Genomic DNA, 13131 nt, shown 5'->3' on the forward strand with positions numbered 1-13131 from the left:
ATATAAAATGTGAAACAAGTTCAAACAACTCGAAGTAATTAGAAACATCTAAGGAGTTTTCTTACTTTCTTTTATGGTTGTGTTCTTTAAAAGTCAGGGATTTTTGGATGATGGGAGAACAATTAGGAGAAGGTTAGCCCCACCTCTAATGATATTGTTGGCACAACATTTGTTTTCTAAACGGATATGTCGGCAAAACATATCAAATTTTACACCCTTTCAATTTTTCACTTTTTTTCCTACACTTTTTTTCCTAATAAAATTGACTGGAATATCACTTGGTAGTTGGTATCTGTTTTTTTCAAAAATGGGGCCTGAATTTCAGCCCCACCCTTCTTTAAAAATTGAAAAACAAAAAAAAACCAACAAAAAAAAAATTGAAAAAATAAACAAAAAAAAAAAAAAAAAAAAAAAAAAAAATCAAAATTACCCATAATAATCTGCAAACAGTCAAACACTGAGCATAATTTACTGATAAGTAATTAACCACACCAGACAAAATCTTCACTGTACACATTGACAAACCAAATCCAGACACCCAAACAATTGAAAATATATAAAAAAAAAAACTTATAAAAACAAATAAATTACACAATTACTTTCAAATTTTTTTTTGTACTAGAATTAATTAATAAACCAGCAACTAAAAGCAGCCAAGAAATTTCTTTGGTATTTGGCCAGTAACACGGAATTTAGCAGCACATTCTTCTGCTTTAAGTAGCTCTTCTCCTTTCTGGGCTTCAATCATTGCTCTCTTTTCTTCTGCTAATTTGTGCACTTCTGCCACCTTATTCTTCATTTTCTCTGCATACTCTGCCTTCTTTTTCTCCAATTTTTCCTGTTTCATTACACACGAGTTACACTATTACTCCTTCCATCCCAAAATATTAATAATGATACGACTAAAGGGTATTCGAGTAAAGGGTGCTGATATAATGTTGTGACTATCATCCGTTTTTCCTGTCTCATTACAGGATCAGGAATACTCCTTCCGTCTCAAGTGATAACACGACGACTAAAGGGTATTCAAGTGAAAATGTGTTGATATAATGTGACTATTACCAATTTCTCCAGTTTCGTACAGGATTTTCACGAATACTCCTTCCTCTCAAATAATAATACGACTAAAAGGTGTTCAAGTAAATAAGTGTTGACATATTGTGACTATTATTTTCAGTTCGTCCGAGTGTTTCAGAACTCGAAGTATTAACAAAACATCAAAACATGTAAAGGTTATATTTGAAGTACCTCCATATGTCTGAGTTCAGCTTCTAATGTAGCTTTCTTGCTCTTTTCCCAGGCTTCTACGTCTGACAGCTTTTTGCATGCCCTGTACATTAAAAACCCAGCAATTTAATCATCTTTGTCAAAGCATATAAGTTCTGGCAACTCCACTTTCATAAGTTAAGATTACTTCAAATATGATTAACAATTCACATAAAGTTGACAACTTCACAGAACTTGCAACTAAAGCATGATAAATACAACTATACAAGTTGTCAATAAAATTCATCAAACTATTGCTTAGTAGATAATCTATGAACTTAATACTCTAATCGATTTTCTAAAATGTGTCCACGACCACTTGTTAAGTTTCATGATACTCCGTATTCTATATAGAATATCTCTAGAGTAGATAAACCCTTGTAACTACCCATGGACACTCGTTAGAAAAACCGTTCTATAATTAATATACCTATATGAATCACCCTCTAACAGTCCCACAGATGTACTAGAATTATGGAGGTTATAATAAAACTAGTAAACAAAAGTATGGTTAGCAGATACATTATTTATAAGAAAAAGTACATACTTGTTTTCTGCCTTGGATTTTTCACTTTCTTCCCATGCTTTGACAAGGGCCAATTTCTTGTCTTCTTCAACCTTTGCCATCACAACATCTGAATTTTACAAGGATTAATTATAATTCAGTTTATAATGATTTCAATAAAAAATACAGAATATTTTTGCAACAAAAAAATTTAAAAGAGTAGTAATAAAAAAATTGTTAAATACCTCTGTCAATTGAACCTCCAGAAGGTTTTTTCTCAGGTGCTGGAGCTGGTGGAGGTGTTGCTACTGGTACAATAGCCTCTGCCATAATTACCAAAATTAATCACTTTTTAACACCAAAATTACTTCATATTATAAACAAAAAAAAAAAAAAATCAATTAATTACATAAAACAAGGGGCTAAAGCTAAATTGATTATCTGTATTAAACTAATTCAACCCCTCAAACATATTTAACTTATATAACTCGGGAACTACAAAATTCTTATAATCAAAAGAACTTTAGGCTAAAATAAGTAAGCATTTAAACCAAAATAACTAACATTTAGAACCAAAATCACTTCAAATTAAGCAAAAATGAGTAATCAATTAATCAAAGGCTAAATATTGTAAGAAAATTAAACAAAACTAATCCAAACCTCACAATTTTTTCTCTTAAATTAACAAAAAATCAATCAATGGCTAAATACTGTAAGAAAATTAAACTAAACTAATCCAAACCTCACAATTTTTTCACTAAAATTAACAAAAAAATTAATCAATGAAAAAAATTATGGGTTAGAGAAGAAAAAGTACTTTCATCAGCAGGGGGAGGCTTGGAGTCTGAATCTTTGTGATCAGAAACAACAGGAATCACACTCTTTTCTTCACTAACATCTTTTGATGTTTCTTCAACATTTTGAGCTTTCACTTCTTCTACTTTCTTTTGTTCTTCTTCACCCATTTTTTCTGTTATTTTTGTTTACAAAAAATTTATGATATTTTTAATTGAAAATTGAAGAAAAAACCAGAAAGAAATGAAATGAGAGTGGTAGGAGAGAAAGAGAAACAGAGGAGATGATAAAGAGAGGTGGAGGGCAGGTTGAAATTATAGGAGTTTATAATAATAATTTATTGTATGGTGTGCCAGGAGAGCATATCAAATATACAGCTGAGATTTACCAAACTATTTTTATGTTTATTTCTGAAATTATTAAAATTTCATCATTTTTATTATAAAAATTATTATTTTGTTCTGTTCTGTTGTGTTATGTGTAGGTATGAGTTGTGTTGGATACTGTATCAAAAATAGCATGAAGACTAGTACTATTTGACATTTGTTATAGGTTTGTTATGGTTTGTTCTATAGAATCTTGACTTTCATGGAAATAATCTTCTTTTTTAATGGTAACCCCAATTAGGAGGGCTTTGGGGTGGCTGAGTGGCAAATAAATTGTTTGGTTCGGATACATCTCTACGATGGATAATTTCAAGTAAGAAGTTATTCGATTTGGATATTTGTTGACTCGCTTTCAAGCTAGTTATCATATAAAATAGATATCGATTTTAACCGTGTTCATTTATGAATTGTATTACCATGACTTTAACATAATAGTACGATACATAAAACGAAGTTCAATCTCAAATTTTGGCTCTTACTACCTAAATTTAAATTAACTAAAATAATTATTATTTGCACTTGTAAATCTGTGCAACTCTTATAATTGTAGTACAGAGCGGTAATACTACTTCATAGTTCAAAATCATCAGTACTCTATCTAATTAAACTTATTAAATGTAATTGTACCTAGTGATCCTTAATTTTCTATCTTATGTTTACACTTAATTAGATTTCATCAGCTCTAATTAGCCCTAAAACTTACTTCGTATCATCTAAGGTTGACAGAACACAAATGTAGTTACCTAATTTATCTTATAATTTGTACAATATTTTAGGGATTAGGGGGATACGTTCTAGTAAATAAAAGAAAAAAGGGAAAAAAAAGCATGTCGGCTCTATATATTATACATCAATGCTTGTAAAATGTGAAAGATATAAAATTGTGAAATGTGTCCCTCATATTTTTTTTCTTTAAAAAAGAAGGGAAAAAGAGAAAGTAATGTAAATGTGTCCCATTGGATTCTATATCCAAAGAATAAGTTCCCTTAAAGATTTTTTATGAAAAAAATAATCAATCAAAAATCGTATGTGGCCTGTCTTTGACTATATCCAAAGGCCCAAATTAGTGGGCCCCATTTATGGGTGGCGAATGACCTCTTTCTACTTTACACTCTACTCTATTGTGTCCACATAATTAATTGAGTAATTAAGAGAACTAATTATAGATTCACTAGCTAATTAGTTGCTTTTTTGAGTTGTTGATATTCCAATAATATTTCTCCATTTATTTGGCCACCTAAAAAAAGCTCTTTAAGGATTCTTCTTTTCACTTGGAAAGTACTGGAGTAGGTTACTTTCTTGTTGTTGATAAAGATGGCACGACTAAAATACAAGAAATTAACTTATAGCTTGCCTACTTTTAAGAGCGAAGCTAATGTATACTCCGTTCGTTCTACTTATATAGATCACATTTTAGTTTGAGACGTTCGAAATTAAGCTACTTTTTATGTTTTGGAAGCTCTAGTATTTACTTGATTTCTATAGATATTAATTGACATTGATATTTGCTAGTAAAAACTAAATTTTATTACTCCCTGTCTCCCTCTGTTTCACTTAAGTAAAGGAGGAATCCTAATAATTTAGAATTGATTGCAGCTTTGTAATTAATGTTTGTCTTTTCTGTTTTATTTTTTTTTATTTATGCGAATTGGCTGTAATTAAATCGCCTATAATAAATTTTGATTGGAAGAATTTGCCATGTCAACAATCCACTAGCACATATATTAACCAATTAGAATTATTTGACTCTTTAAACACCCAATTAGACTAATTATTCACAAATTAAGAAAATTATTCACCATATAATAATGTTAGGAATATATTCTATATGGATATATCATTTTGAAACGCCTAAAATAATACTACCTCCGTTTTTTTTTATGTGCAACTTTTGCCATTTTAGTCCGTTCACTATTATGTGCAACTTTCCTTTTTCATTCTATTTTTGGTAAATAAAAACCCTGAAAATTACAAACTTACCCTTACTTAAAAATTCAGATTTTCTTAATGCTATCCTTATCTTATTTTAATCACAATAACTTTTTTATCTAATCTAAAATCATTAACCTAATTGTACCTTCTCCAAGACTACCTCCCCTCAGAAATTCATTCCCAATTTCTTCATCACCTCAGAAATCCCAAATTCCCCCAAATCTGCCATTTTCTCTCTCCTCTCTTCACTTCTCCTTCAATGGCGTCATCGTCGGTGACCTCCATTTTCTCTCTCCTCCTGATCTCCACCATCCTCTCGGTCGTCTCAACCCGCCCCGGCCTCCTTTTCCACCCCTGCAACACCCTCATCGTTTCCACCTACTCCTCTTTCCTCCCTCAAAACCCTAACTCCGACCTCCCCAACAACCCCCATTTCATCGTCGTCTCCGCCGATCTCCGCCCTCTCCACCACCACCATTTCCGCCACCGTCGTTTCCTCCCTCTCATCGACAAAACCCAGAAACACGAATCCAAACCCGAACCCATCAATGAAAGACCCGAATTCTTGAACGAAAACTGGGTCTCTTGAACGACCCTTTTTCGAATGGTAACGCCTGCAAGTTTGTTCACGGCGCCGGCGGTGGTGGGTTCTCGGATACCGGTGATGATTCCGGCCCAATTGTTGCTCCCTATGACCACCGGCTTTCTCTCTTTCATCTTTGATTTTGATTTTCAGGGTTTTGATTTTGATTTTGATTTTCAGGGTTTTGATTTTGATTTTCTGGGTTTCGATTTTCTGGGTTAGAGGTGGGTTTGGGTGGTGGGGTGGTCTGGGTTAGGGTTGGGTCTTGGTGGCGTAGGTGGTGGGGTGGTCTAGGTTAGATGTGGGTCTAGGTGGTGGGGTAGTCTGGGTTAGATGTGGGTCTAGGTGGTCTGGGTTAGATCTGGGTTTTTTGGTTAGGGAGGGGGCTGCCGGAAAAAAGAAGGAAAGACGTGAGGGTGGTGGTGGTTTCGTGGGGTCGGTTGTGGTGGTGGTTTTGTGGGGGTGGTAGTGGTGGTGGTGAAGCCAGTGGCGGTGGTGGTGAAGCCGACAGTGGTGGTGGTGAAGGCGGCGGCGGTGGTGGTTGGTCTTGGTGGTGGCAATGGGTGGTTTGATTAATTATTCAAACATTCTCTCTCCACCTTAATTACATACTCTTATAATATATTAATCACCATTATACTTTCTTAATCTTTGCCCTTCAATCTTTTGCCTCGTGAACCGTTTTATGTGCCAAAGTTGCACATAAAAAAAAACGGAGGTAGTATATGGAACCAATAAAGTGTAACGGAAGGAGTAATATATTTGTGTTTTTTTAAAAAAAAATAAAATAACAACATAGACGCCAAACTATAAACATTAGAAAATCAACCCTCGTTCAAAATAGCCAGAGACAATTGTGTGACGAGGGGCGTGTGTAACGGATTTTTCAGCGTGCAATAACCACGAGTATTGTCATCGATGTTCCGGCCCAATTCTTATCATTGACAACTCTAATATTACTCTTTTCTATAAAAAAAAATTTTATCTAATCAAATAAACCATTCTACCATTTTTTAATAGACCATATGTCATTATAGATCGTTTTACAGTACTAATGTGGTATTACATGTAACTTTACAGCACCAATAAAATACAGCTTTAAAAGGTTTAGAATTTTTGGATTAGTCCGTAGAGAATTCTGATAGGTAAAGGCTACACATATAATGGTTGTATGTGGTCCGTATATACAACTTTAATTTATCATGTTTTTATTGGCTAGAATAATGGGCCCAAGTTCTATTAAAATTTAATTTATATTTGAATCCTAATTTTCTCCCCTCTTTTGATGATGTGCAAATTTTTTAATGATGTTGTATGTAGGGACAACATATAATGACTGTATGTGTATCGCTCGGAGAAAAGGTTAACTGACTAACTGATAAGTGAGTCTTTAAATTCAATGTTCACCGACCATTTTGATTTCCTTAATACAAGGACGTTAGTCTTCAGTTAGTATAACACTTGTACCTCTCAGCCTCCACAACTGCTAGTTCCATTACTTTTTTGGTTGTCTCAGTTCATTGAATCATTAATTCATTTAATTGGGTCACATATAGAATGCCATTCAATTCTTTTAACTCTATAATTGGTATCATACAAAATTTTATGAAAAAAGTGCGAGTTAATAACTAGGGTTTGTTTGTTATCGTTTAGGAAAAAAATAAATATGGAAACTAGAAAATGTGTGCTATTAATTTTCAAAAATAACATAGTATCTCCGTTACATTTTAATTGTAATTTTGAAATATTTTATGTATATTAATCTATATTAATAATTTTTTTGTCAAAAGAATAAACGAGAAGTAATGATTTTTAAATTCTAATAACCAAAACTTAATGACCTAAACTTGTATTCTAAAATCATTTTATTTAACGACCTAAACTAGTTTTTCCTAGCTCAATTTTGGTTTCTCATGTGTTATGAGCCCAAAGATCAATAATTTTTCTAGCCCAAAAGAAACGGGTTTCATATCCTCCATTGGCCCAAAGCGTTCAACTGATAATTTTTGTCAAAAGAATATTGTAATGATATTTTATTTAAAATCTAATAATCAAAAACTAGAAATTGTATTGGCTATGTTTGGTAAATAGCTTATTTGAGCAAAATTAGCTTATTTGACCAACATTAGATTATTGACTATTAAATAAGCTAATTTAAAGTGTTTGGTTGAAAACTTATTTCACTTAATAAGCTCTTTTTCAAAATGCTTTTTTTAGAAGCTTTTCATTAGCTTATTCAATATCTTAAGGTGAAATGACATTTATACCCCCATTTAATTTAAAATTCTATCTCAACTACCTACCCCCACAATTAGCTTATTGATCATTTCACATACTCAATCAACTTTAAATAATAAGCTATTAACCAAACACTTTTATACAATCAGCTAATAAAATAAGTTAGTCAAATTAGTTAATACAATCAGCTAGTCAAAATCTGCTACACAATCAACTACAACTTTCAGCTTTCAAGTTTCAGTTTTTCCACCAAACATGGCCATTATACTTAAGGACCAAAAACTTATATTTCCAAATCATTTTACTTAACGACCTGAACTTGTTTTTTTCATTCCTAGTTGAATTTTGGTTTCTCATGTGATATGAGCCCAAAGATCAATAATTTTTCAAGCCCAAAAGAAACTGGTTTCATATCCTTTATTGGAATTTTACCCTATACCTCCGTGTAGGGTGTTCTACCTGAAAGGAATGGTGTGCTTCAAACAAGTGTATTACCCCGATAGAGGGTTCGGAATTAATAAGGAAAACTAATTGTTCAGTGAAGTCAAGTGATCGGAATGCCTAGCTGGAGGCCGCTTCGATTGAACCTTACGGGTCACACCTGATCGTGTAATCGAACAAAGGCGACGAATTAATCCAAAGGATTAAATAAGTTGATAAGGATTTTACGAACTAAGACCTTGGATTCCAAGCTTAGAGCGTCAAAGTCGAGCGTCAAGCATCGAGTCAATTTTAGGAATTGACGAAGACGATAAAATAATTTAAATGATACAATGGTCAAAACTTTGGCCGTAGCCCCGCATCGGTCTAGCATGGTTCTATCCATGTGGGGGGTAAGCCAAGGGTAGCTATCCGAAGCATGGTAGCTAGGCTGTCTGGTCATACGTGGAGCATGGCAGCCAACCCTACACACCATGCGGGGCATGGCTAGCAGCACTTGGCTACGTGTGCGTGCCAGCACGCACGCTAGCAGCTAGCTAGCAGGCCGGTACGCGCATTAGCACACCAGCCCACCAGCCGAGCGTGCTGGGCCGGGAATGGTTAGCAGGCCCAGCCAAAGGGGCAGGGCGCCAGCGTGGCGTGCCTTGGAGCCCAAGGCTGGATTGCCAGTTGGCCGAAGCTAGCAAGGGGGCGGGTATGCTTATTGAGCAAGGGAGAGGAAGTGGTCCTCCTCCCTTATGGTCCTTACCTACTCCCTCCTTGGTTTTGTGTCAAGTGTCGTTTAATTGTTTGTCCAAGCTATTTAATTAATTTTGAATTAAATTAATTACTTATTCTCTCATTTCATCAACTCTCCCACATGGAAAGATGATTGAGGTTTTTGGGAGTGCTTTGCCTATATATACCAACCTTGGGAGTTGGGAAATTTACACTTTGAGCTGAACTCAATAAGGCATCTCCCAACAACGTAAGAAAACCTTTAAGTTTGTAAAACTCGAGTTTCTTTTGGTTTAGCCTCGTCTAAGCTACGAGGTAAGAACCTTGTTTGGAAGCGTGGGTGTGCGACATAGGAGGGTTCACACTTGCGGGTCTTGAGCTTTTCGTGGTTCGTGCTCAGGGTTCATGAGAAGCACGCTTCAAGGGTAAGAAAATATTTTCCTTACTTTCTCTCTCTCCCTCTTTATGTGTTTATTGCTTTTAATAATTGCATGTTAGTTTGTTTAGTTGTATTAATTATGCACGCGGTCCGGGTGGGTTTTGGTTCCGCACGGTGCTCACGCATCGTAAAACCCAACACTACCTACACCCCCCCTCAAAGCTACGTCGTTTTGTAGCTGGTGTAGGTAGTACTATGAGCTGCTTTGATTATATTATTTCCTTTTTTAATAATTATTTTTTTTATTTTTTAAATTCCTTCCTTTTCTTATCATTCAAGCTATGTATTATGGCTTTAAACCCTATATTTTCTCTCTCCTCAATTGATCAACTTCAACTGATTTTAATACCTACATTTTCGCTGCTCAATTTATCTTCTTCATTTGATTTTCATACTAATTTTCCAGTTTATTTTTTTTACGATTTTGATAATTATTGTTGATCATCAATGGATAATTCTTCCTCTGCCGATTTCGATCGTGATTGCGAAAGTCTATTTCCATCTGGAATTTGATTGATTGACTTGTTTATTCATCAATGTGATTAAATATGATCATAATTTTTTAATTTTTGATTATAATACTCTGTTACGTCAACGCTCTGTTTATTTCTACGTAATTTTGTTACTCGATGTTTTTTTGTGTATTGTTATTTATGTATTATATGTTTTGTTGATTCAATTTTCATATTTTGATTATGATGATGATGAACATTTTTGGATTGTTAATACTTTTAATGTATTTCATTAATCTATGTTTGAGAATTGCGTGTTTTTGTTTCGTACCTTTAATTTTTTTTCCCTTTTTTTGTTTTCGTTTTGATCATTTTTATATTCATAAATAATCATTTATGTTTTATCATTTTGACTTATATATTTGTTTATGTTCACTTTCAAATTAAAGTCATATATGATAATTTGCTTTTACATTTTTTTCCTGATAATATTATGTGTTAAAATTTTACAAATTGATCATGTGCAGTTTTGTTATTGAACATTTTTTGTATTAATTATTGATCATTTTTTAAACCGTTTATGTTCATTTATAATTGTATATTAAAAATTTGTGTAGTGGAAAAAAAGGATGATATTGTTTATGAAGAAGCAGCTAAGTCTGAATTAATGGGCAAACAATTTAAATCTGAAGAAGAAACTTATGAAATGTATAACGAATATGCTTTTAGGAAAGGTTTTGGAATTCGAATTGGGAAGAGTAATAGGAGAAGAGATGATTCATTTTTTATGAAAAGATTTGTTTGTTGTAATGAGGGTTATAAAGATGATAAGTGTAGGAATAATAGGTGTTATGAGAAGCTGGAAATTCTAACGTGTTGTTTAGCTTTTGTGTAGTTTCATATTGATCATTTAGGTGTTTATACATGTACAAGACATGAAATAATGCATAATCATGATATGATTCATGCTGAAAAGAGGTATTTGCTAAGGTCTCAAAGGGGTGTCACTAAAGTCCAACTTCTTTTTATTTCTACAATGAAATTGAGCGAAGTCAAAGTTTTTGATTCTTTGAGGGCTTTAAAGAAGGAGGTTAGGGGATTTCCTAATCTTTGTTTTACTGCTCCTGATGTGTATGATGCATTATCATTTGAAAAAGCTGCCAAACTTGATGGATGTGATATTAACCAACTGATTACTACCTCTGTTTCATATTTTTTTACAAATTTGGGGTATTATTTGTGAGATATAAAATATTCCAAAGTTGCAAAAAATATGCAACGGAGGTAGTAAATATTTTTCCGAGAGACATGTAGATGAGGCAGATTTTTACTAAGATTTTGGAAAGGATGATAGTGGTGCTTTAGTTAGCTTTTTTTGGCACGATGGTAGGATGATGAGAGATTATCATTACTTTGGAGATTTGTTAGGTTTTGATACAACCTATAGAACTAATAAATATGGAATGATATGTGCTCCATTTGTTGGGATGAACCATCATGGTAATATTGTCATGTTTGGTATGAGTTTTATTCTAAATGAGCGCAACGAGTCTTTTGATTGGTTGTTCAATACATTTCTACACTCAATGGGAAGGAAAAGTCCCATTACAATTATGACTAATCAAGAACAAGCAATTGCAGTGGGTATAAGAAATATTTTTCCTTCAACTGACCATCATCGTTTATGTGTATGGCATCTTGAACAAAATTCAAAGAAACACATTGCATCATTGAGAGCTTTGGAGGGCTTTATAGATTTGTTCGGCTATCTTCTGAAGTATTGTGAAACCCTTGGTGAATTTGAGCATTTCTGGAAAAGGTAAATTAATGTTTTTGATATTTAGTGTTTATTTGATTAAGTTATATATTTGATTATAACGTAATATATATATGAACATTACGTGTTTTACATATGATCATTGTTAAATATAAAGATTTGTTCTGATATTAAACATGTACATTTTATTTTTTATAAGTGAACATAATATTTTCTACATTATTGTATTATAATGGCCATGTTGTTTTTAAACATCTTATTCTGTTATTGTTTAAAAATGAATTTTTGTTTTTGAACATTGTCCTTTATACAAATGTGCATATATGCATTTATAGTTTGTTCATTTTCTAAATCATAAATGATCATTTCTACTATACAGGATGTTGGATAAATACAAATGTAGAAATGTTGATTGATTATGTGATTTGTAAAGGAGATGTGGTGTCCAACTTACTCTAAGAAGTATTGATTTGGTGGTATTTTGTCCTCTCAATGTAGTGAAACTACTAATAAGTCAATTTCTCAACGTCTTAATAAGACCCAAGGTTTATGTGATTTTTATCATGTTTTTCTTGATGTCATTTCTGAGTGGAGAAGCAAGGAAGGTGGCAAAGATTTTAATACTTTTAGAGGTAATAGACACCTAGATTTTGCTAATATTGGGATATTAGTTCATGCAAGATCATTGTACACTATTCAAGCTTATGTGCTTTTTGAAGAGGAGTTCATTAAGGGGACTGCTTATGATCATGTAGATTCCGGTTTGCATTTTCTTGAGTATTCATATCATCTTTGGAGGCTTGGGAAGGATATGATTAAGCATGAAGTTGTTTTTAATAAAGAAACACATGCAATCTATTGTACATGCATGTACTTTAGTGAGACTGGTTTACTTTGTTCTTATTCTCTTCGAGTTTATCATTTGCATCGTGTTCGCAATATTCCACAAGAGTATATAATGAAACGATGGACAGAGGTTGCCATGTGTAGTCATGGTATTGAAGAACCTACTTTGAGGACAAATGTTGTGGCTACTAGTGTTTGGAGGTCACAAACACTAAGAAAATTTGTTAAGTGGATCACAAGTTGTCAGAATTCTTTGAATGCAAGGGCAGATGTTGATTGTTATTTTAATCTTTTAAAAGAAAAGGTTGAGAGTGTATCTGGTGCAATTGATTTTAGTGAACTTGTTGAAGGGGTTGAAATTGTTGATCTTGAAAGCAAGAATCCTCCAAAAGCTAGGCCTAAAGGTGAGAGGAATTTAAGGCCAAAGAGTACCCTAGAGAAGCAGTGCAATAAGGCAAAGGGTAATTGGAAGAAGAAAAAGTCAATTAACACTCTTTACAAAAGGGTTATAGGACAGGCAGTGCAACAAGGCAAAGGGTAATCAAGAATCTATCAGGTATGTTTGTTTGTTATTGACTATTACTTTATTTTATATTGTGCATTTATTATGTATATAATAAACTTTTTATTAAATTTTTTTATTGAAGGCTTCTGGTGAAAGCACTCTTCAATCCAACATATCTGTTGATCCAGATATTTCATCTTTTGCTAAGGTTTTGTTTTTCTTATATGTTAATATAAGTATTTGTAACTG

The 13131-nt window shown here is 33.2% G+C and overlaps 1 protein-coding gene across 1 annotated transcript; it reads right to left on the reverse strand.

Annotated features, from left to right (window-relative positions):
- Positions 1-436: 436 nt before the first annotated feature.
- On the reverse strand, positions 437-2888 carry LOC110719466 (remorin-like). Its single transcript, XM_021898417.1, has 5 exons — positions 2589-2888; positions 2017-2094; positions 1814-1901; positions 1249-1330; positions 437-838 (listed from the first exon to the last, which is right to left on the reverse strand). Exons 1-5 carry the CDS (start codon positions 2734-2736, stop codon positions 644-646), a joined length of 591 nt encoding a protein of 196 aa, XP_021754109.1. The 5' UTR covers positions 2737-2888; the 3' UTR covers positions 437-643.
- Between the last annotated feature and the right edge of the window lie 10243 nt (positions 2889-13131).

Source organism: Chenopodium quinoa, unplaced genomic scaffold (genome assembly GCF_001683475.1).
Source record: "Chenopodium quinoa cultivar QQ74 unplaced genomic scaffold, ASM168347v1, whole genome shotgun sequence".
Lineage (NCBI taxonomy): Eukaryota > Viridiplantae > Streptophyta > Magnoliopsida > Caryophyllales > Amaranthaceae > Chenopodium > Chenopodium quinoa.